General features: G+C 35.3%; 1 protein-coding gene and 1 long non-coding RNA gene across 5 annotated transcripts in view; both read right to left on the reverse strand.

Moving 5' to 3' along the window:
• Nucleotides 1-25,408, reverse strand: part of LOC145252815 (neuronal acetylcholine receptor subunit alpha-10-like) — a 979,766-nt gene that overhangs the window by 18,491 nt on the left and 935,867 nt on the right. For all 4 annotated transcript variants that reach the window (XM_080112788.1, XM_080112784.1, XM_080112787.1 and 1 more), the window contains one exon: nt 1,625-1,743. In XM_080112788.1, coding sequence (XP_079968914.1) covers nt 1,625-1,743 — 119 coding nt within the window. The remainder of the gene's footprint in view (nt 1-1,624; nt 1,744-25,408) is intronic.
• Nucleotides 9,766-12,850, reverse strand: LOC145252413 (uncharacterized). Its single transcript, XR_013863593.1, has 2 exons — nt 12,803-12,850; nt 9,766-12,707 (listed from the first exon to the last, which is right to left on the reverse strand). It is a non-coding gene; the product is annotated as an uncharacterized LOC145252413 (long non-coding RNA).

The following is a 25,408-nucleotide window of genomic DNA, read 5'->3' on the forward strand; positions in this document are numbered from 1 at the left end:
ATATATATATATATATATATATATATATATATATATATATATATATATATATATATATATATATATATATATATATATATATATATATAGTAGTATACGGCATTATATACGGCATAATCGCGTTGACACATCGGTGCTCGTCAGATCACATAAGGTAAGCAACGTCGAGCCTGGTTAGTATCAGACGGGTGACCATTTGGGAATTCTAGGTGCTGTATCTTCTCTTCGCTAATCTCGGCATTTTTTTCCAGTCGACCTGTACTTCACTTGCCACTGTTGTCTCAGGAGAGGTGTGGTTGGTTATTGTGCACCTCCTGCCACAAGAATTTGAAGCGCCAGCAACCCTTCGTGGGTATCCATAGTCTGTTCAAGATTGAAGGAGCTGCTGCTACTCCTGATATATTTGTATAGTCTCAGGGGATAAAGCGTTAAATAGTATGTGTACCTAACCAAATATTTTTACTCCATAGCCCTTCTTAATTATCTAACGCTGTCGAAATAAATAGTGATAATATATACAAAATATATTGTGTAGTTACATTAAATAATAGCAATAATAATAAGAAGAATAAGAATAAGAATAAGAATAAAATAATGATAAAGATAAAGATAATAATATATACACATGTATATATATATATATATGTATAACTACTTAATTTACTCATATAAAATTAATATACGAAAGTATAGATTTATGCGTAAACTTTAAGTATTTACTTCAAAAGTACTCAATACGTCGGTAGAGCTAGTTAGTAATTTATAAAAAATATAAGGCGATTAACCAAAGTTTTCTCATCAGAAAAATGTAATGTGTGTTTTTTTTTTTATATGTAAAAGACACCATAAGTAAAACTAGCAATTTAAAGTACGGCAGATGTATCGTTTAATTGTTCGCCTTTTGAAAACCGTCAACGCATTCATTTGGATGTTGATTGTAGCTTATAAATGTACGAATATATATATACATATATATATATATATATATATATATATATATATATATATATATATATATATATGTATATAGTAATTTATAAAATATATATGGCGATTAAGCTACACAGAATATTCGGCGTTTCATCCACTCTAGGACTCCTCAGGCTTATGCGCGAATTCTGTTTATCGTTTTTTTTTTAACTATAAAAACGATAAACAACCGCAGAATTCGCACATAAGCCTGAGGAGTCCTAGAGTGGATAAAATGCCGAATATTCAGTGTAGCTTAATCGCCATATATATTTTATAAATTACTATATATATGTATATATAATACCATTATTGACAGGCCATTCACAAATATTTAACAACATCTACGTATTCCAAAACATTGGATTATCTTATCTATAATGGCGAATATTATATTTAAGCACAACGGGTTGTTGAACTTTACACATCTTTATAGATCCACATTTAAAGAAGCCATCGTTACATCTTTAACCCTCTTTAAATACTTACATTTATGAAGACACACTTACACACCCACACCTACACACACACACATACACACGCATCCCCCCACACATAAATAATATTATTTTTGCTGGCTAGAAATTTAGAACTTACTAAGAACTGTGAAAGAATGTCATTAAGCAGCAACCAAAATAAAGTGATGTATACTTACTGCTCTCAACCAATATGGAGCTCTATGAACCCGAACGCCGCGGAAAAACATGTTAGCCACTACGCAGGCAAACACTGTAGATAGTGTGATCATGACCATGCTAAGACAAAAATATGCGCCTGGAAAGATAAGAGAAAAAGAAGAAATAAGTCAACATTTTAGATGACGCATCAAACAATAGATTTGTTATTCTTTGTTTAAATGAATCAAAAATGTATTTTAAAAACATTGAAATAAAATAAATCAAATTAGGCGACACATAATTTGTAAAAAAAAAAAAAAAAAAAAAATATATATTTATTTATAATACCTGTCTCAATTATCATCGATTATTCAAAACAAGTGTCCCAGATCTAATTTTCGGGAAAGCTTTTGAAAAATATGCGTATACCGCAGGTAAAATTTATTAATATGTATTATTTTAAATGATTCAAACTTTTCTTGTCAGCTGGTATAGTACATATCTTACACCTAACCATTGTACATTTGTACATTGTTCACGGAGATCTGTGACGCAACGGATAAAATGCTATGTAATAATCTGATGTAAGCGACAGATTTCGGAATGTTTATAATTAAATTGCTAACACAGGACTTACACCAAATCGTGAATTACTTATGCTTTATCATTTTTTTTATAGAAAATAATAAAAATCCGCTTTCCTGGATGTAAATAAATAATTAATCCGAAATTTCACATCGGTTTTTAATGTTTATTCAAACATTCTTGCGATCGTCAAGACGTAGCAAATGGAAGTTCAAAGTAACATCGCCCGAATTATTGTGAGAATAACATTCGAAATGAAAAAAAAAGCAGTTCATAACAATCCAAATGATATAAACAGTTCATAATTGCTGACATTGTAGTATTATGAATCACGCGGCGTTTTATTAGTAATCTCTTTGCCAGGGTTATACAATTACAAAAGTAAAAATCATAGCACACGGGAAACACTATGATAATTTACAAAACAAAACTGTTCTTGCCTGTGTCTCACAGGCGTAGGCTGCATATGGCGTGCCTTAATTCTTACACAAAAGTTTTATTTTTTTTTCAATTAGGCTCTGTTTATATTTTTATAATCAATGTGAAATATAATAACCTCGGAGAATAAGTTAATAATTTTCATTGTAACGGACCCACGAACCTAAAAACGCATGTGTATTAGTAGTAGTAGTAGTAGTAGTAGTATTAGTAGTAGTAGTATATCATCATCAGCAGCAGCAGCATCAGCATCAGCATCATCATCATCATCATCATCATCATTATTATTATTATTATTATTGGCGGCTCACCTGGGGCTTTCACACAAGTCAACAAACGATCTGATTGGAGACCTGTGGTGTTCTCTGGAAGCTGAGTGACAGCAAGTCTCCCCAGACATCCAGCTCTCTGCTCCTCCTCCTTCGATAGCGTTTGCATATAAATTGGCATCATCGCAACAGCCGCTTACCATTGATTTCTCGCTGGCAGTGGCCATTGGTTTATACTGGTATGTGAGTGGCACTAAGCCTCCCCAAGATCACAGTTCTCTTCGCACTTGTCCAGTGGAGGTCTGGCCAGTGCTCCCTCCTCGGTCTTTCCATCCTCCTTGACCCTTCTCGGCTCTTTGGTATCACTTTTCTATTGTGGAGAACGGTGGTGCATCAATGGAGGGGATGCATGATGGGGATATTATTATTATTATTATTATTATTATTATTATTATTATTATTATTATTAATTCTGATTTCGTTTATCAACGTCTCCTCTCTGGAAAGGGATGGGATCCATTTCCAGAGGATTTCTCTCAATCCCGGCTTCAAACCAGGAGCTTCCAAGATCAAGGGTTTTAATAATAATAATAATAATAATAATAATAATAATAATAATAATAATAATAATAATAATAATAAGCAGAACCCGTGGAAATTCCACGGTAGTTGGAAATTTTTAAAACGCATTAATAAAATAAAAAATAAAATAAAACAAATAACGACGAATTTAAAACAATTTTTTAGCAGATTCTTTTTTTTTAACCCTTTCACGCTAAAATGCATTTATTTTGCTTGTGTTTTTTTTTTCTGAATAATTTATATATATAAATAAGAAAGGAACAGATGTCAATCCTTTTGCAGATTTTTTTAATTTCCAAAAAAACTATAATAAAAGATACAGTCTCCTCTCAACATGATTTTTTAAAATTAAAATTGAAAACAGCCATGTTTATTGTATTTTTGTTTTGTTTTTAATTCTTGGATAGAATATGGTTTTAATGATTTTTAACTCGTAAGGAGCGACTATAAAGAGAGATAATTCGTTTCACATTAATTAATATCTTCAATGATGATGGTTTTGTGACACTGAACGTACAGACAAGGAAATTAATATTTAGATAATAATAATAATAATAATAATAATAATAATAATAATAATAATAAGATAAAGAAGAAGAAGAAGAAAAAGAAGACGACGAAGAAGAACAAGTACTAACCAGAGAGTACAAATGGATATATAATGTAGAAAGTCAAGCAAACACCAATAAAATTAGGATCACTAGAAACAGTCGCACAATACTTTTTAAAAAAGAGTGGGAAAATTTGGAATAAGGAATGCAGAGTGAAGATAACTAATAGCAATAATAACATGGTTGAAATTCTAAGCAAACCTCCAAAAAATCGGAAACCAACCCACATAAACTAGAGGCTCAAACCAGCCATTTGAATATCACAACAGAACTAAATCATGAGCAATATGCAACAACTGAAAACTAAAAAAATAATGTTAAGCAAACTGCGACAATTCTCTGAAAATAAAATGTATAAAAAATGATGTTGGTATCAAATTGTAACACACAAAATAGTTTAAAGGATCAAGATGTAAAAATCGAGGAGAGAAAACACTAACCAAACATCCACTGGATAAGTACGGAGACTACTGTAATTATATTTTGAGAGGCATATTGCCATCTAAAACCGAGTGAAGACTGATGGCCACTGCCAGGTAGAAATTAATTTCAAGCAGCTGTTGCTATAATGCAAATTCATGGAAAATGTTTATCGTAAAAGGTGAGGATACTTGTTATCTGGGGAGACTTATTGTAACTCAAATTTTAGTGAACACCACCGGTTCTTATCAGTGAACAACAACAACAACAACAACAACAATAATAATAATAATAATAATAATATTAATAATAATAATAATATAATTCAATATAATACATTATATTTTACGAGCGTTATGTATAGTTTCGACAAAAAACTGGAAATAAGACTAGGATGGAATGGAATGGAATAAAAATTTACGGTTATTCAAGAAACCGCAATTATGAAAATAGAGAGAAAATTAAAGAAAGTCCTTAAACGCTGAAACAAACCACTATAATAAACGAACGTCGTGTAAAATACAAACTACATACACAACTACTGCATCCACCAAAACTATTTTTTTAGTTATACACATATACAAGTAGTAACACCTCGGCAACTATAACACAGCATTGTCGCGAAGTGTCAAAGAGGATGGAAAGATGATGATGGATAGAAAAAAACAGATTACCATTGCAAAGAAGCATTAAAAGACTGGATGGGCTCTTGATTTATATCTTGATATGGATATTCACAGAATTGCGTTGCTGACTTCACTAATATTTCGCAATCCTCCTCTCCTGATTTTTATTCATTTTCCATCACTTGAAGTTTACTTGATGAGGAAGTAAAACGGTTCATGGAAAATTGATGAAAGAAAAGCGTTTAATATTGTTTGTTTAAATTGAGAAATGCTAACTAGCAAAAGGATAATAATGTTTTTGACTGTTGTATTTAAATATGCACATTATTACAACAAAGTGAATTTAATTAGTTTTCTTGTGCTATATTAAAGCGATAAATATTTTCAATATACTTATCTATCTATCTATCTATATATATATATATATATAAAATATATTTTAGTCATCGACATACAGACCTGTTTCGTTGTTTCACAACTCATCAGTGCCGCTAGACTAACACCTCTCCCAAGCCGAGGATCGAACCTAGAACCGTCGTGATGACAGTCGGCAGTCCTACCCCCTGACTACGGAATCGGTGGCCGAAATTAAACTGTCCGGACGTCTATTTAAATAAACATCCGTTCGCCACTCGTAGAGGGCTCAAACGTTTGTTTGTAAACAAAGCGCGAGCTTCGCATTATTTCAGCTAAATTAAGTAGCGACTAAGATAATTTACGAGAGTGCTCCACCGAAGAGGGGAGCTTTATAAAATATATTTTAGTCATCGACATACAGACCTGTTTCGTTGTTTCACAACTCATCAGTGCCGCTAGACTAACACCTCTCCCAAGCCGAGGATCGAACCTAGAACCGTCGTGATGACAGTCGGCATATATATATATATGTGTGTGTGTGTGTGTGTGTGTATAGTTATTATATTTTATTATATCACTATTAATAGTATATTATCATTGTAATATTATAATATTAGTATATATATATATATATATATATATATATATATATATATTATGTGCTAGCCTTCGTGTCCGAAGACGACTTCCTGTGAACCATCATTCTCCACTTGTCACGGTCGCGACTGAGGGTCTGACAGCTTCCAGTAGGGATCGACCTGTCCTTTAGATTTCGTTTGACCGTGTCACGAAACCTGCGCTTAGGTCTGCCTTTGCCTCGTACCCCATCCTCCAGTTGTGAAAACAGTATCTGTTTTGTTAGTCGGGAGTTCTCCATTCTGTTTACGTGCCCGGCCCATCTCAGGTTTTTCCGGATGAGCAGGTCATACATGCTTGGTAGGTTGGCTTGTGATAGGACCTCCCTGTTGCTGACAAAGTCATACTACTTGAAATTTAAAATCTGCCGGAGGTGTCTCATCATATAGGTGTTGAGCTTGTAGACTACCAGTTTGTACACTGACCAAGTTTCTGCACCGTATAAGAGTGACGAGAGGACGATGGCGCGGTACACCAAGCATTTAGTTCTGAAAGTAAGGTCTTTATTTTGCCAGATCTTCTGTTTGAGTTTTCCATAGGATTTGGAGGCATTAGCCATTCTTGTAGAAATCTCCTCGTCTATTTTGTTGTTGTTCATGACCGTAAAAAGGTCTGCTCCCGGCCTAGATCGTATAAAAACGCCCTTATCACAATATATATACTATATAATATATTTACAAACACTCACCCAACAACATATACATCCACAGATCCAGGGAAACTTCCTATTATAAACATTTAGTTATAAACAATCACACCACCCATCGACCGGTGCTTATAGGCACACACACACACCCACGCATGCCCACACACACGCACATATATATGCATGATGCTAGTTGGCCATTGAGCCCCCAAAAAGGAGGGTTCGTACGCCCTTGTAAAGGTCATGTGCCAGGCCATGTCATATGCTACTGGTACCATGTAACCTAGTACTTCCTGTCGCATGGTCGGGTTACCAGCGACAAAACCGGTTCCCCCACCAGCCTGTCTGGTGAGGAGGGATGATTGTCTCCCAGAAGTATATATATATATATATATATATATATATATATATATATATATATATATATATAGATATTTATATATATGTGTGTGTGTGTTTGTGTGTGTACTTATATTTTGTTTACTTTGTCGGTGCAGATTACTGCCACAGACCAGAGTATAGAATAGACTTCAGGTAGACATAGAACAGAGTATTCAATAGGCTGTAGGTTTTTACCTCAGAGTTTTCTTTCTAGATGCTTACCATCACGAAAACTAGGGGTGCATCTCTCCCAGTGATTTTATACCAACCTTGAAATTTCTACGACTTGGTGCGGTACAACCGGGCCTAACCTTCTCAGATGGTCATCCATCTGGTACTGGTCAGGCTCACAATTGCTTAACTTTGGTGATCTAGCGAGAACCAATTTTTCAACGTGATTGTGCCGTGTATATATATATATATATATATATATATATATATATATATATATATATATATATATATATATATATTAGACTGACGTTAATGACCTGCATGGTGTGTTTCTGCTTAATCGTCTTTTTATTTTATTTTTTTTTTTTTTTTGTAATTTTTCCACTTTTCGTTTGGTTATTCTGATATCTCGTTCAAATGTGTGTAAGAAAGTCCCATACTCGTTTTCTTCCATTTTTTTTTCTTTTGGAGAAAATAAGTTAGAATGTACTTGCAAATAAAAAAAAATACAAAATGCAAAAAAATAATTTAAAAAAAACAGGTGAACGAAAACGACTATGGAAGTTTCTTAGACAAATTCGATCGAGATATTTGAACAACCATAAGAAAAATGGAGAAATTACAAAAAAAAGTCGATTAAGCAGAAACACTTCGTGCTGTTCAACAGCGTCTTTCTAAAGGAAAACATGCTATCTAAATACATATTATATATATATATATACATATATATATGTGTGTGTGTGTATAGTTCTCCAAGGACTGACTGTCTCTCTGTATCATAGTTCTTCCCTGCGGCTATACCTAGCAAGTATTTAATCTGTAAACATATAGTTGATACTCAGAAGTTCCAACCTCCGAACCATAGAATCTTCCAACGTCTTTTTATATAAATGTTTTGACTGCTACTTTTACAGTGATCGACTTCACGATAGGATTCTTATTTTCAAGCCATTTTTATTTATTTACGAGATAATGTGTATCTGTGACCAGTTTCACCACTATGGATTAACGAGTTTCAAATAGCTTTGTAAATACATTTACAATTGCCCGTACAGTTCAGAGGCACATAATCTTTGGTTTTACCTTTTGAAACATTTTTATTGACTCATAACGAAGCATATTGGCATTGATATGCCAAGGAGCATTGCGATTAGGAAATCTATTTATAGAAGAATTTCGTGTATGGAGTTCTGCAACAATATTTTTTCCGGGTATCGCATTTCAATTTCTGTCTTGGAGAAATATTGGAGTCCTGTAAAAGTCCAGGAGAAAGGTTCAACTAAATTACTTGTCGAAACGAAATATATTAAACGGGAAAAAGCAAAAAACAGCTAATAAAAATATGGGTGTACGTTAGTCTTACTGTAAAAATATCAAATATCAGCTGCAGCGAATGATGACTGGCTTGCGAAGAGATTAGCAGCAGCAGCAGCAGCAGCAGCCGTGGCCAAAAAGACGCATATGCGAATTAGGAAGTGTGCGCGAGAAAAAGAATTAAAAAAGGAGAGAAAATGCACTATGTGATCGAGAGAATAAATGCACATCGAAGCAAATGGACGTGTAAAGTCGAGGGCGAGAATAAGCCGGCGGTGGCTCGCTTGCGGTCGGAGGAAGGGGAAATGCGTGTCACGTAGATGAGACTTTTGAAGTAGTGTTGAAACATAGGAGTAGCGCTAATAACACGTGTGCCCCAAAAGAAAATATGCCGACCTGGATTTTTATTTATTTTTTCCTTATTTTAACGCCGAGGTACATATTTTTGCCCGGTCTTTCTAGTAAGAGGAAGGGTTTATTATTACTATAAGGTTTAAACACCATAAGAAGTCAAATTAAAATAGGGAAGAATGTCACAAGCAAGAAGTTTTAAGAAAGGACTCAGAAAAAACAGAGTTGGAATTTTCTCAATATCTAGGGATTTCTACAGTCAAGAGATGACATTATCTCGCTACAACAATTGGGTGGCGCCTGTTATATTAAAGTGATACGAAGCAGTAAGTTCGTCGGAGCATATTCTGTGGACGTACTTGTAAAATTAGCATGGTAAAGAAAAAAAATAAATCGTTTTATTTTTGCCAAGATATTAAGAATTATGAGAAAAAATCGGTCTAGGCGTGATGGACCAACATAAATATCTTTTCATCCTAGTGTAGGGCGTATCTAACGTAACGTGTACGTGATTTCCCATCTGCTAACTTATTTCCTCAGAGATCTAGAGAACAATATTGATTTAGTTAATCAATTGATTGAGATCGCCTATAGATTTCTCTTTTTTCGATTTTTCTATAAGCGAAATTGTCAAAATATTGACTTGATACTGGAAGTCTAGTGATGGAGGAACACTCACACACAAACAAACCCCCATATATATATATATATATATATATATATATATATATATATATATATATATATATATATAAGCAAACCTTATTAAGTACAATGGAAATACTTTGGTTTATTATTCTTTTTCTTTTTTTTAGATTTTGGTATCATCTTTTTTCTTTGAAAATCGAAGATAGGAATAAAAGATCCAAAAGAGTCACGAGCACTTTCGATTCCATTACTAAGCATCTTCAAGTAAAATTGGTGGAATAGATGGGATAAAGGTGAATCTAAGTACAAAGTTAAAAGTAGAAAATTATAATAAAAAATAAACCGACAGAAGTGCCTACAATTAATTTAGAATTTTATTTCTTGACTTTTCAGAATCATACCTGTCTTTATTCTATTCTTATGGCATGAATTAAAGTGTGTATTATTATGGTTTTTGCTTTGTGGTTTTTTGCTGCACCCTAAACGGTAAATTGTTGTGGGATTTTATTATAGATGTATCTGCAAAACGTATTGAGTTGTTTGGTTCTGTTTTATAGGTGACATTGTTGGAGGGAATCGACTATGATCAGTTTTGTTCTTAACTTCTTTTATTTGGGTGCGTTCAGAGAAACATAAGTCTGCCGTGATGTATTGGGCATATTCTATGTCTAGAGGGAATCGGAATTTAAACATACAAGTGCCTAAGAATTTTAAAACTAAACAGAATTGTTCTATACAAAGCGGCTCAAGCATAAACACGCTTTGGTCGCTTTGTTTTGCTTTTATAGAAACTAGCAAGACCTGCAGAAATTCCACAGCGGAATCTTTTATATGTAATATATTGTTGCTGGCCATTCTGTGGAAGTACACTGTGAATGGAGACAACGCGGATATTATTGTAGCCATTTTGTTGAAACTGTAAAAGCATTTATGTAAGTTATCTGGTTATATAGTGCCAGAATATATCTGATTATTACGTTTTTTTTTTCCAATATTCTGATAGGAGTCTTTGACATATTTCCATTGTATGGATGCCCGGCGCGAACGCAAACCCCACGATATCAAAATAATATATTTAGACAGAACAGATATAACGCTATTATCCTCGGCTAAAAATCAAGAAAGTATATTTAATTTGAGGTATGATCCAAAAGCAATATCTCTTTAATTATTGTCTTTTACATTGCATGTTCAGTGATCGGGAGATTCTATCTATTAAATACAGAGATAGAAGCTGATACTCGGAATATTAAAATAGCGTAGCTATATATACATATAAGATTTTTTTTTCTTAGTACCTAATTACCTTCAATCCTTTCTTTTTTTATAAATAGGAGCTCACAATCACATAATTTATACTCTGGAAACCGTAACACATGTACGTAGTACGTTAAAGGTACTACGATATTAATATATAGATGGCTCTTTTTAAACACCACGCGCCTTCTGATCTATTTTCCGCACTGAAGAAAAATAAAATAAGAATGTTGCAAACAATTGCTGAAAGCAGCAAGAAGAGACGATAATGACAAAAGTCTTTAGTTCAACATCCTCATGAGAGCTATTCAACAGAAAGAATGGCTAATAATGAGGTCACCAAGTTTTCCTTGACATCCCTACGGGGAACTTAACTTCTATATGGATATCTGATTTAGCTCATTAGCGTTAAAATGCGGAGTACATTTAGGTTTAAGTGGCAACGTAGCATTTGCAGGAATATTTTCTGCACTAGGGCATACATCGCTAAATAAAGTTTAATTGGAATTTTAGAAAGGACAGTTGTTCAAAGAAACTTTTCTATTAGTAATTCACTCAGTTATAAATCTTAAGAAACACAAGAAGTTTTCAGCTGTTTCAGTAATGCCATGGCAACAATGTCCATTTTATACCAGCAATAAAACACGTTACTATTTTTCACATTACTTGGGTCATCGAGTATAATCATTTTCCAACATCATTAATATGTTATTGAGTATACAATTTGACACCGGAATTGAATGCAGCAAAACAGATTGCATAGTTCGATATGTATTACTAATAAGTTCAAAGACAACACGACCTTTAAGCAAGAGATTAAGTAAAGATATCTTAATTGTTCATAACTGTAAATCTATTACAACTTAAGATTTTGTCTCTTTCTGTCTGAAACACAAAACTATAGAACTGTTGGTAGTCCACGTGTTCAAAGAACTCTTCGTTTTGGAAACCTATCTGTGTTTTCGGAGGTGGTTGTTCAGCCCCAGACTTGAAGCAGAAGATCTGCCACAGTACGGACACCGAACATTCGTAGTTCGTATTACTGCTGTTGAGGCTCTGTGGCAGATAATTCTGGAAGCATGAACTCCTGGCGACGAGCATCCTCAAAGGTGACAGTAGCATTGTGGGCGAAGGCTCGCATGTTTGTTCGATCACTGGCATATTCCTCCAATTCACTTGGTCCAAGTTTACACAACGGTAGATTGCATTTGATGGTGGCCATTGCAGCGCTTTTTTGCCGACCATGGTTTCTTTTTTCTTTTGGAAAATAAGCTTAGTTATGTAACATTGGGGCGATGAAACATCAGTCGCAACTTGTCCGATAGTGCCGAACCTATTAGATTTTAAGCTTTTCTGGACAATATCTAAGCGTGGTAAATTAGTGTAAAATATGTCAAAAATACTCAATACATACCAGAATTATGGCTTTGTAAAGATATATGGTTTTCATATAAGAGCCAAGTACGTCCAAAGATTGAGTACTGCTGCCACATCTGGGCAGGAGCTGCTAAAAACAGCCTATCCTGCCTTGACAGAGTACAAAATAGACTTCGTGGCTTGGTGGGGGATGCACTTTTGTCTTCCCTGCAACCTCTTTCCCACAGAAGAGACATACCGAGCCTGTCGTTGTTCTATCGTTATTTCCATTGCAAGTGCTCGTCTAAGCTCCATTCTCTGGTCCCCCCTCGCCAATCTTTTTTTCAAAAAACACCCGACTAGCTGAAACCACCGTCAATAATTTCCCCCACTCCTTATCTGTGTCTAAATCAAAACGTAGATTCCATGAACAAAGCTTCTTTCTTAGAATTGCACGCCTGTGGAACTCTCTACCGCTTGCCTGTTTCCCTCCCGACTTCAACCTAGATGTCTTCAAGTCCAACACAAACAAATTCCTGATGAACCGCCCTCTAAGTAATAACACCTTACCAATTCTCCAATACTATTGCTACACTATCCCTTTGATTACTGTACACACAATAACCCTTATCCCCGAGTGGCCATTGGGCCTTGATAAGTGGTGAACTCCATGTAAAAAAAATAGTGTTATTGAGCGAGTCAACCTTTATTGTAGCAGACTTAGAAATGTCCTTAGTGTATTTGTTCTTATTCATGTTGCATGTGAATGTTAAGCCAAAGAGTTTTAAATGTGGATTCTAAAAATTGTTATTTATCATGGCTATCGGTAGTTGAGAAGTTCTTTATAGTGGTAAAGAAAAAGAAGCTTAGTACTAGTAGCATTAAATGTTACTATCCATTTATAGTAGTATCGTATGAGCTAGGCCTCTACACTGCTATTTTTAGCCAGTCTAAGAAATTGTCTTATGATTGAGGGGCTGTCGCCTAGCCTTTTTCCAGTCGATTGGATTGACAGTGTAGGATCAGTTGGTATATTTTCTGGGGAGCTTCCTGGTATTTTGGGCTGATTGCTGCGTCTATTTTTCTCCATATGTGTTTGTTTATAGCAATCCTGTAGTGTCTTGTTCCGATCCGGTGTGCGGGTACCCATTGCATCCTATTGGGGGATGCAAAGTTGGGTCTTCAATGATATCCCCTCCTTTGGAAGTATTGCTTCTCCATTACTCTTTTCATGTTTCCCACATTTACTTACTTGTAAAATATTTGGGGATGAGAAAAATAGTGGTCTATGGATTAATAGCCGTGTACATGCAGCACATTAGAACAATAGCACGTTTATAAACGCGTTCACGTCGTTGCAAATACTGTTTTGCGAATACAATCATTGCGTAATTCAATACTATCTCCAGGGGTTGTTCTTTTGGAAAACAGAAATGCACGTTCTAAGAATTTAAAAAAAAAATAGATAATCCACCTCGTCAACCGAAAAGAAACTATGTTTTATCATCTTTTTTTTTAATTGACGATTCTATTTGCGTAAATTGTTAAAAAGTTAAGAGCGCTTAGCATTGGCAATCGCTGAAAGAATTCTACGCCCACGTGCTCTACAAAAAGTCGTGTGACAAATGGAAAGACACCAGCAAATCGTGATAAGCCTTTAACCTGTTTTGAAAAGAACAACGTCTCTTGCTTTCCGTTCGGGCGAAAGTGAGATTTAAAGTCACGATTTGGCGACTTTTTTTTCTTAATAGTTTTTACATTCCCGTTCGGTTATTGGGGGGAAAAAAGGACCGCAAAAAAACGAAACGAGTTTACAAAACGAAACAATAAAAACATGCGGAATTTCATAATTATAACGCGAATAAAATACATATTTCTATCTAATTTTGGAAACAGCAATGGCGCGTTTGTATATTTACATTTTCTTTTGCGTTGATGAGAACAATTCAAGCACAATACTTGATCTGTAAAGTTCAACTTAATTTCAGGCATTACATTATTAAAAGTGTAGTTAAAGAAATGATAGAAATAACTTGGTACTTGTATATACATATATATATATATGTATATGTATATATACTTTAAACTTGGTAGTTGTATATATATGTATATATATATACATATATATACAACTACAAAATTTAAAGTATATATATATATATATATATATATATATATATATATATATATATATATCACTTTCGAAGAACACCGAACGTACTGTCATAATTAATTGCTGAAGATTTAGGATTATTTTTTTTTTATAGTTTAAACAAAAATAACATGAAAAAAAAACTTTCGCAAAGACCAAAATACACTTCTAAAGTATATTTCTTCTAAGCATAAATTAGATAAAGAGGATAAATGAGGGGTGAGTCAGAAAAAAAAAACAATCAAGACGTCTTTCAGCCAACCCTTTTCAAGATTAACGTTGACAGCTAGGGGGAAAACATCGTTTCAAAACGTGGTTAAAATACCATAAATTAATAGCGAGGGTAAAAAAAAATGTATAGGGAATAGGAGAGAAAAAAAGAGAAACAATCTCAGCAAATACTCATAAAGTCTAAATTATGGATATACTCTCTTTGCTTACACAGAAATATAACTTAGAAGTGTATTTTGGTCTTTTCGAAAGTTTCTTTTTTATGGTTTATGCTTAAACTATAAAAAAAAACCCTAAACCCTCAGCAATTAATTATGAAACTACGTTTGGTGTTCTTCCAAAGTGATATAAAATTATGTACCTATAAAAAATCTTTATATATATATATATATATATATATATATATATATATATATATATATATATCGTAAGAGAATATGCAAATTTACTAGATCCTTCGAAGATGGATGCAATTTCACGACCGATATATAACAAAGTTGTATTTTTGTTTTAAATAAATAGAAAAACTGTTTTTTAATATAACATCAATACGCTCACACACGCAAAAAAATTGTTGGATTATAGATATATATTCAGTTGACAGATACATTTGCTGAAATGATTAATATTGATAATATATTTCTCTCAGTAAACTTATTGGTTTTAATGTGTCAATGTATGCGTGAGTATACGAAAATCTATGAACAGAATTGTGAACGGACATATATGAATGAATGTGACGAGATTGGTATCTCAATGCTTATTTTTGAGTAGTCTACAAGCTGGACAACTAAGTTTTACTTTGCAAGTCTCGCTACATATATGACGCACAAGACAACTGCTTTAATTTTTTACTTAAATATGTTCTACCCCGTCTAATTTTTGTGTTTAATAGTTTGACATAAGGTCGCATGTAACGGAGTAGACCAGCAATTAGAAGATAGTTTTTAAAACAGGCATCAGAGACGAAGTCAATTTCAAATGTTTTAAAAACATTCAGGAACCTTCACCATTCACAATTAAGTCTTTTTTTACTTGGGAGTCACCACTTATCAAAGACTGAAGGCCACTCGAGGATAAGAGTTAATGAATTTAATGTTGTAGTGGAGTAATAATTAATGGTGTAAATTTGGTAGAATTTGATTACTTATTGGGCCGGCTCAACAAGAACTTGTTTACACTGGATTTGAAGGTTACCATGTTGTATTCCCCGGAGAAGCAGGCAAATGCAACAGTGTTCTAAAGGCGGACAGTTCTGAGAATTTACGCACAAGTAGAGAGTGAGGGAAATCATATATAGATGTTGAAGTTCGTCGTGTGTTTTTAGCAAAGGTTTGCAAGGGTACCATAGGCTGGATTTCACTCGAGTACTTGTCATAAAAATAGCTATAGAGAAGAGATTTGCATGATGGTTTATATTTAACCTTATAGGTTGTCGCACTGCTAGCCCGAAGGTTTTTTTCCTACTCTACTTTACACCCAGCAAACCAAAAGAATATTCTTTTGCGGATAAAAAAACCCCACTTAGTGAAGTGAAAATCACCCCTTGCCAAGTTCTTGATTATCATAGTAAATTGCACACCTCAATAGGCCTGATAATCTGCTGAGGTTACCAGTGTTCTCTTCAAACACTTTAACAATACCTTATGGGAGCATGTGGACCCGATCTCATCCCAGCTGTGCTATTAAAAAAGTGCTTAGTTGAAGTAGCTCCAGTTCTCTTCAAACTCCACAACTTAAGGAATCTTGCTTTCCTGCCTGCTGGAAAACTGCTTCTGTGGTAACAGTATTCAAGAATTCTGGCGAAAGAACGGACCAATTAAATTATCGCCCCAGTTTCCTTCATTACAAGAAACCTTTTCTACCACTAGTAGCAATGGCCAGCGACACTTTATCTGAGAGTACATCTTTCAAACTTCTTGGCCTAACGTTAACAGGAAACATGAGTTGGAACAATTACATTGAAAGTATTGCCATGCCCGCTGCAAAGAAGGTAGGCTCTCTCTACCGTGCTAGAAAATTACTAACACCTGAAAGTATCCTGTACCTCTATAAGCCCACCATTCTCCCATGTATGGAGTATTGCTGTCATATTTGAGCTGGAGCATCTGCTACTAGTCTCTCTCTCCTAAACAAGGTTCGAAAGAGAGTCGCCAATCTGATAGGCCCTGAACTGGCATCTAAGCTTCAGCCTCTGTCCCATCGACAAAATGTTGCATCCCTCTCACTGTTCTACAAGTATTTTAACGAAGAATGCTCTGACGAACTGCAAGCACTTGTGCCCCCACGACGTAAACACACTCGACAAACCGGACAGGCAGCTAAAGCTCACCCCCTCACACATTAGAGACCCCTAGATGTAAAATATTTTTCTACTCCAGTAGTTTCTTCCTCAGAACCGCTACATCCTGGAATTCAATTCCAGGCCCCTGCTTTCCCAACTGTACTGACATGCAGAAGTTCAAGTGTAACGTGAACAGACATCTTGCTGCCCAAATCTTCACATAGTATCCCAGTAGATGTTACTCCTCATAGTAACCAAAGTGGCAATATGCCTTGTTTGGGGTGAAAATGTAAAAAAAAAAAAAAAAAAATTTAATTTGTCTGTTGAAAAAATTATAAAACACAATTGCAAATTCGTTTCTTATATGTCCGGATGTATGTGATTAATCTCTAATTCTTAATTTCTTTTGTTTTTAAATAATTTTTCCCATTTACTTAATATATGCTCTGTAGTTATATTAAATATACATCAAGCTTAATGAAGTACGATAGCCATTAGACCAGCTTAACACGAGTTTAAACATGTTTTTCAAGCCTACTTATTCTAAACTTAATGTGAAAGATTCGCGCATGCGCAGTCGTGAAACTGTTTACAAGTATAAAAATCTCAAAACCCGCGCTAAGTACCGTATTTTGTTTTTGTTTTGATCCCTTAACAGCCCATTATTCCGGATGAAAGCCGATTAAATATTTTTCACATGTTTACTACCCTATATACCAAAATTCAAGTCTTTAGAACAAAAAAAATCATCGAGTATACAGGTTAAGAACTGTCCTCACACAAGCTCTTGTGTTTACCGATATACTAGCATGCCAGACACCGTTGCCCCATCGTAAATTATGCATAACTATTTTATTTTATTCATACAGAAACTGAGACATATGCATGCGAGTATTTTTTTTAAACAGTTCTCTTCTTTGATTGGTAAGTTGTTTTTATTTTACGGCATATCAATCTTTTTTCAGATTATTTAATGCCGAATCCAAAGATTTTGAAGAAAAAGCTTTAATAGAATATATTTGTTATTTTCAAGTTGGTTTCTATTAAACCCATAGTTGGGACCCTAACATGTACTACCACTCCGGATCAGAGTGGACCTGGGAACAATGGAAATTAAAGGGTGGCTCCACATTCCCCAAAGCCCTCAAGTTGGGACCTCACTACTGGATATAGTTTAAGGTCATATCCAGAACCAGTTTTCTTCTTTAAGTCCGAAAAAGAGAATACTCGGGATGAACACGAAAGCAAAATATGAAAACAATGAGTCAAGTATGATAACCATTAAGCCGGCTTTACACGATCTTCAAAAAGGTTTTCTAAACCTACTTATTTACAACATAATGAATCTTTTATGTAAACCATTCACGCATGCACATTCGTAGGACTGTTAAAAAACATAAAAAATTGACGAACCCCCGTACCAGCGTTTTTTTTTTTGTTTTTTTTTTCAGTTTGCACCGTTTTGCTGCCCGTTTTCCGGAAGAAAATGGATTCAAGTGTTTTCCACATGTTAGGATATTATATATACCAGATTAAAAATTCGTTGAGTATATAGGTTGAAAAGTGTCCTCACACTAACATTCTCACTTTTATAAATATATAGATTTATATAATTTTGTTTGGGCTCTTTCTAATGTGCTATGTACATAAATGTGCTATGCACTCTTTCTAATGTGCTATGTACATACTTTCTTTGGATCAAACACCTGTTTTCTTTAAGAAATACAAGCATAAATCTTCGCTCTACATCTCTTTCTCTAATATATGTAATCGAGCGATTTTTTTACGATTCTTTTTCCAAAAATAAACACCAGTTCATATTAAAAGAAAGATATGCTTCTATCAGAGGTGCCTTTTTTTATATATTCGAAATTTCGACTGTTTTTGATATAAAATAATTTTAATGTCAAGCAGATCGAATCTGTAAAATGGAAACTGTCAAGCGAAAATGGAAACGCAATATAGATAACGTTTTCTGTTGCGCAATGACGCCGCCTTCAAAAATAGAGATGTTAACACTAACTTTAGAGCCAATCGTCTTCTATTTTTTTTCTTTTTCCTCTTCTTCTTCTTGCTCGTCTTCTTTTTCTTCTTCTCTCTCTTCCTCTTCTTTTTCATCTTTAAATATGGATTTTTGAAAACAATACTCTGAGACAATCTTTTAAATATTCTTCTATTATAATTATTATCCACTAACTAGGAGTTCTTAGACACCCCATAACAAGCGACCTCTCACTGAAAATGTCACGTGATCATCACTTTCCATATTTCCAGTGTTCTCAACATCTGTCGGTTATCATCACATAATACTTCACATTAGCAATGAAAACAGGTTTGTTGGAGTTTGGGTGGCAAATAGCCTAACATAGGCTCCAGTGCTCTCCGCACTATTCTTATTGAGGTCTGGCTATTGCCTGTCTTTGCTCTTCCAGGACTCTTCACGATTCTTTGGTGTGGCCATCAAATGTAGAAGGCAGGAAAGGATGTAGTTCACTTTACGTTTTTTTTTGTTTTTTTTTTTTGTTTTTTCAGTTTCCTTGGTTCCCTGCGGTCGATTCTTTCTGTTTTTGTATTATTTCTATTGCAATATCCAAGCTACTGATTATTGTTCGCATTCTCCTATTTCATCATCATCATCATCATCATCATCATCATCATCATCATCAGCAGCAGCAGCAGCAGCAGCAGCAGCAGCAGCAACAGTGTTTGCATCGTCAGATTCACCACCATCATCGTCAGCATCGTGATCGTCATCATCCTCATCATTATCATTATCGGCAGCAGCAGCAGAAGCAGAAGCAGCAGCAGCGTTAGCATCGTCAGCATCGCCGCCATCATCGTCATCATCATCATCATCATCATCATCATCATCATCATCATCGTCAGCATCGTCATCATCATCATCATCAGCAGCAGCAACAACAGAAGCAGCAGGAGCAGTAGAAACAGCAGCAGCAGCGTTAGAATCGTCAGCTTCCAATCATCATCATCATCATCATCAGTTTTCTCTTGTTCCTCTATGTCTCCTTTAATCCATCTCCTTTTTCCTCCCTCCTCTGTTTTTTCTACTTTTTTCGACATTACATTTTGTTTGTGCTGTCCACTATTTTTGTACTAGCATGACCCGTAGAAATTTCACGAAATAAGAAATATATTTAATCAACAAATATGTTTTAATAGAGCTGATATTTTTCGGTTTACGCAAAAGTTAGCTTTTTGTACAGAAAACAGATAATACGCAGTAAATATGAGCTCATTAATATTTCTATGAAAAATATAATCCACTGTATCTTAAATATTAAACTGGCCTAAATGAGATAAATTAATAAATACTAATAAATACTCAGAAAATAATATTGTGCTACATAGTTCAATACAAATAAAATAAAATTATAAGTGAACATCTTTGATTTATTCTTTCACGTATTTTTGTACAGCAACAATCTTCTATTATGGCCATTTTTCTTTCGAACATCCCCTTTTTTACGTAATGTTTCACTGAATCCCTAATCGATGAAAACCTGTGGCAGGTCGAAATTATTACGGGATCCTTTCTCACACGATTACAAACAATGCAACTTCTTGTCCATGATTGCTAAGTTAGCCCCCCTGAAACTAACATTCGCGAATTTATTTTTTGGTGCCCCGAAAAAAAGGGGGGGGTAGGCCTGTAAATTCAACCTTGTCTATTCGTCCGTTTGTCTGCCAACATCATTTTCAATAACTACGCTTGGGATTTTTTTGAAATTTTGCACAAACATTCAACATGATATGAGTAAAAAAAAGTAACAGAGCGGATTTTCCGGGAAAACTCCGCTTGCCTCCCCCCAGGAGTGCTTTTCAGGTAAATATCGCTAAAATTGACACTTTTGTGCTTATTAAAAAAATTGATGCCTTGGAAATTTATAAAACTTTCTGAAAAGTTGTAACCTACTGATTTCCATATAGTTTTGTTTGTCTATACTTCGCGATAACATTGGGTGTGCCAAATGACATTTTTGGGTCTAATAAAAACACTCCAGTTTTGGGACTATTTTAATATATTTATCCAAATTTTCTGTGTATGTCTATTTAGCAGTTTTGCATGATGCTGAACTCAAATTCAAATATGTTAAGGCCTTGGGGACTTTTGGGGCTAAATGGGAGAGGGAAAATGATGGGCTTCGTCATTTCATTTTTTTTTTTTTTTTTTGCATGGCGCTGAACTCGAATTTACATATGTTAAGGCCTAAAACTACACCTTTTCTTAATTTTGACGTCACCTGGGGTTTTTGCGTCTAAATGGGGGAGGCAAACGCTAAACTTGTCATTTTTTTTTGCCTCGTTCACTGTGCACTCATGGGGGGCATGCATGATTCACTTGTTTTAAGTAGTTTTGCTTTCAAAATTTGTGCTTGACCTTTTTTTAAAGCGTAACATAAAGACAAGAGAAGGCCCAACCAAGCAATTTTTTGTTTCTTTGTTTTCGTCTTCTTTTACTAAATCTCTATTCCTCATTTTCTCTTCTTTTCATCATCCTCTCTCTTCATCATCCTCTTTCTTCATCATCCTCTTTCTTCATCATCCTCTTCCTTTCATCATCCTCTTTCTTCATCATCCTCTCTCTTAATCATCTTCTTTCTTCATCATCCTCTCTCTTCATCATCCTCTTCCTTTCATCATCCTCTTTCTTCATCATCCTCTTCCTTTCATCATCCTCTTTCTTCATCATCCTCTTCCTTTCATCATCCTCTTTCTTAGTCATCCTCTTTCTTCATCATCCTCTTTCTTCATCATCCTCTTTCTTCATCATCCTCTTCCTTTAATCATCCTCTTTCTTCATCATCCTCTCTCTTCATCATCCTCTTTCTTCATCATCCTCTTTCTTCATCATCCTCTCTCTTCATCATCCTCTTTCTTCCCTTTTTATCTTTCACTCTATAATCTCCTTTTCATTCTTTTTTCCTCTTCTGTTTTTATTGTTTTTCTCTTTACATTTTTTAAAACATTGCTCTCTTCCATCGTATATCCATTTTCTTGAAATGTTTAATCTAAGAGGCGTAAATAGTATGTTAAGAATATATACAATTCTAACAAAAATTTTATATCGAACCGTGTAATTGAAATTACACATTAAAAACATACGCTGATTCGCGATAGATCGATAAAAATAAATACAAAACAAATAAAGAAAAGTTAAAAACATTTTGTGGTTCCAAACATATTTTTTTCTAAAATCCATTCGTTTTTCTATCTGCAAAAGGTGTGAAAATATATCAGAACCCATGTGGGAATGACTTATAAGTTGAAACAGTAGAAAAATGGTTGTGAAATATTAAATCGAATTGTGTTCAATAACTTGAATCGTGATTTACCTTTGCCCGGGATAAGAAAAAAAATGAGAAGAAATAAAATACGTGTTCAACATTCTCTCTATATCTTTCTATTGACCCCCCTCTCTATATCCTTATCCTCTGCCTTTTGAACTTGCTTCCTTCTCTTTATCTATCTTCCGCCCGACTCCACGAGGTGGTAGATGACTACCTGGGATATGAGAAGGGATGTTAAGCCTTAAGTTTTCCCGAAGTTCAAATTTATATATATGTTTAACTATGATGGACTCTCCTTTCGAAAACGGCGTATAAGCTTCCGCCACAACTAAGTTGCTAAGAAATTCACACAGGTAATTTGTTTATAAAAGTGTAGGCTTTGTGTAGAAACAACCACACTTTTTGGTATTACCGCTAACCCTTTGTCGATAAAGATGACTGCCAGAGAGCAGATTATAGAGTAGACCGTAGGTTTTACATAAGAATTCCCTTTTCTTAGACGCATGTCTTAACGATGCATCTCCCCCAATGAATGCATGCCCTCCCAGGTACCAACCTGGTATGTACCAACGACTTGGCGCTTTACATACAGTGCCTAGCCTTCCCAAATTGTCATCCATCTGGTACTGGCCAGGCTCAATGTTGCTTAATTTCGGTGATCTGGCCAGAACCGGTGTGTTAACGTGATGGTGCTGTAAATATTACTATTACGCCGATTAGCATAATGGTTAGAAGGTTAATGTGATACAGCGAAGCAGTACTGTATGTGGATGACTATAATGCTCCTTATTTTGAGCTGAGCATATCGAGAAGTAATACACGAGGAGGAACTGAAAATACCGAAGATTTACGCGTAGTTTGTTCTAATCCTGCCCCGTCTTTGTCACAGACTATTTCACCAAGATGGGCATCAGGACATATCCTCACTCTCCCTATATTGCAGACTTTGCTCCCTGAGTTTTGGTTATTCCCAAAGCTTAAAACAACCTTAGAGACTTTCGTAATGAGACAATTGAGGAGATGAAAGAGGATGTGATGGGGATCATTGACACACTCACACAAGAGGATTTCCCTGTGGCCTTCTACAAGCTGTTGAAACGATACAATAAGTGCATTGCAGCCAGAGGAGATCACTCCGAATGAGACAAAAGTTTCATTTGTTTGTTATCAATAAAAGTGCGCATAAGAAAAATATGTGAAATCTTAGTGAGTGCACCTCGTGTTATGTAACGGATGTCTGGGACCATCCGATACATAACGGTTAAAATAAACCTTTTTAAGAAACTCGAAAGGAGGGCATTGAATATCGATTGTCCACCAGACAAAAGTAATTACGGGGTAAACAGAAAAATCGGACGACGATTTTTTGTTTACAAAGTAAAGTGATTGTGGGGGGAGATCGCATATTTTGCTGGAATGGGACATTTCTTTGCGAGAACAAAGAAAGATTGGAATGTCCTGGAAAAAACAATTATGGTCAAGGCTGGAACGTGTTATAAATACACGTGCAATAAACAAAAACAATAGTCGCCCGACTAAAAAAAAATGGGTTACTGGAGATCTGGGTCAAATGCAAGCAATGCATTTGTAAACAAAGCTAAAACTTGCCTGGGAATTGAAGAATCAATTATCGACAATAAATGAATTAACCAATCAAATGCAAGCCAGCGGAGATCGTAATAGTGGAAAAATACGGGGACAAAAAAATCCTGTGAATATAACGATGTGATTTTTGGAGTCAGAGAGCAGAAGTAGGTCTGAGGACCGCCGAAGGACGTGCGATTGTCGAAGTGAAGTCTCATTTTCGACCCCTCCGATCACTATTGAGAAAGGAAAGCCAAGCCGCAGAAATGAACTATTTGATAAAATGCATGTAAGTTAAAAATACATTTTTATACAAAAAGCAATCGTGACTTACGTCTTTCCTTTATGTTCTGAGTTACGCCTGATCGTTATGTGCATGTCAAAACTTTGTTTAAGATACCGTCGTTGATATGACAAGCTGGACAATTGATAAGTCAGCTCGAATGAAAAATGCCCGGTAAAGGGGGAAATAACCATGCTGTCTTAGCAGTTGCCATGACAACCGTTTAGCTCGGGTCGTCAACAAGTTACACTAGCGGACGATCAATGAAATTGACGGCTACTGCGTTTTTGTTACAAACCTACTAACTACGACCGTTCCCAACCTGGGGTCCTGCGCAACGTAACACCTCGTATATATATTGAGGAATGGAGAGGGAGAAAGACTGGTGTCCTTCAATAATTACAAGAAACCTTCTCTGTCACCAATAGCAATGGTCAGTGACTCCCTGTCTGGGAGTACATCTTTCAAACTCCTTGGCCTAACGTTCACAGGAAACATGAGTTGGAACAATTATATTGAAAACATTGCCAGGGGCGCTGCGAAAAAGGCAGGTCCCTCTACCGTGCTAGAAAATTACTAACACCTGAAAGTATCCTGTACCTCTATAAGGCCACCATTCGCCCATGTATGGAGTATTGTTTTCATATTTGGGCTGGTGCATCTGCTACTAGTCTCTCGCTCCTAGACAAGGTTCAAAAGAGAGTCGCCAATCTGATAGGCCCTGAACTGGCATCTAAGCTTCAGCCTCTGTCCCATCGGCGAAACGTTGCATCCCTCTGCCTGTTCTACAAGTATTTTAATGGTGAATGCTCTGACGAACTGCAGACACTTGTGCCCCCACGACGTAGACACCCTCGGCAAACCCGACAGGCAGCTAAATCCCACCCCTACACAGACGAGATCCCTAGATGTAAAAGATATTTATACTCCAGTAGTTTCTTCCCCAGAACCGCTAGACTCTGGAATTCCATTCCAGGTCCCTGCTTCCCTAACTGTACTGACATGCAGAAGTTCAAGTGTAACGTGAACTGACATCTTGCTGCCCAAATCCCAACATAGTGCCCCAGTAGTTGCTGCCCCTGATAGTAGCCCCCTACACCAAAGTGGCAATGTGCCTTGTTTGGGGTGAAAATGTAATAAAAAATGGGAAGACTCTGGGGGGGGAGAACATATACGCAGTGTATGCATAAATATTATCTTTACAAATATTTTCTCATTTTTATTTATCGGAAAAAATCTTCGAAGCAAACAAATATATGAATTTATTGCGCGTTTTAATAAAACTGAAAACAATATACGAAAGGTTTAAAACATGCCATCATTCAAAA

This window comes from Euprymna scolopes, chromosome 29, assembly GCF_053919585.1.
Source record: "Euprymna scolopes isolate OS-2025 chromosome 29, ASM5391958v1, whole genome shotgun sequence".
NCBI classification, from domain to species: Eukaryota; Metazoa; Mollusca; class Cephalopoda; order Sepiida; family Sepiolidae; genus Euprymna; species Euprymna scolopes.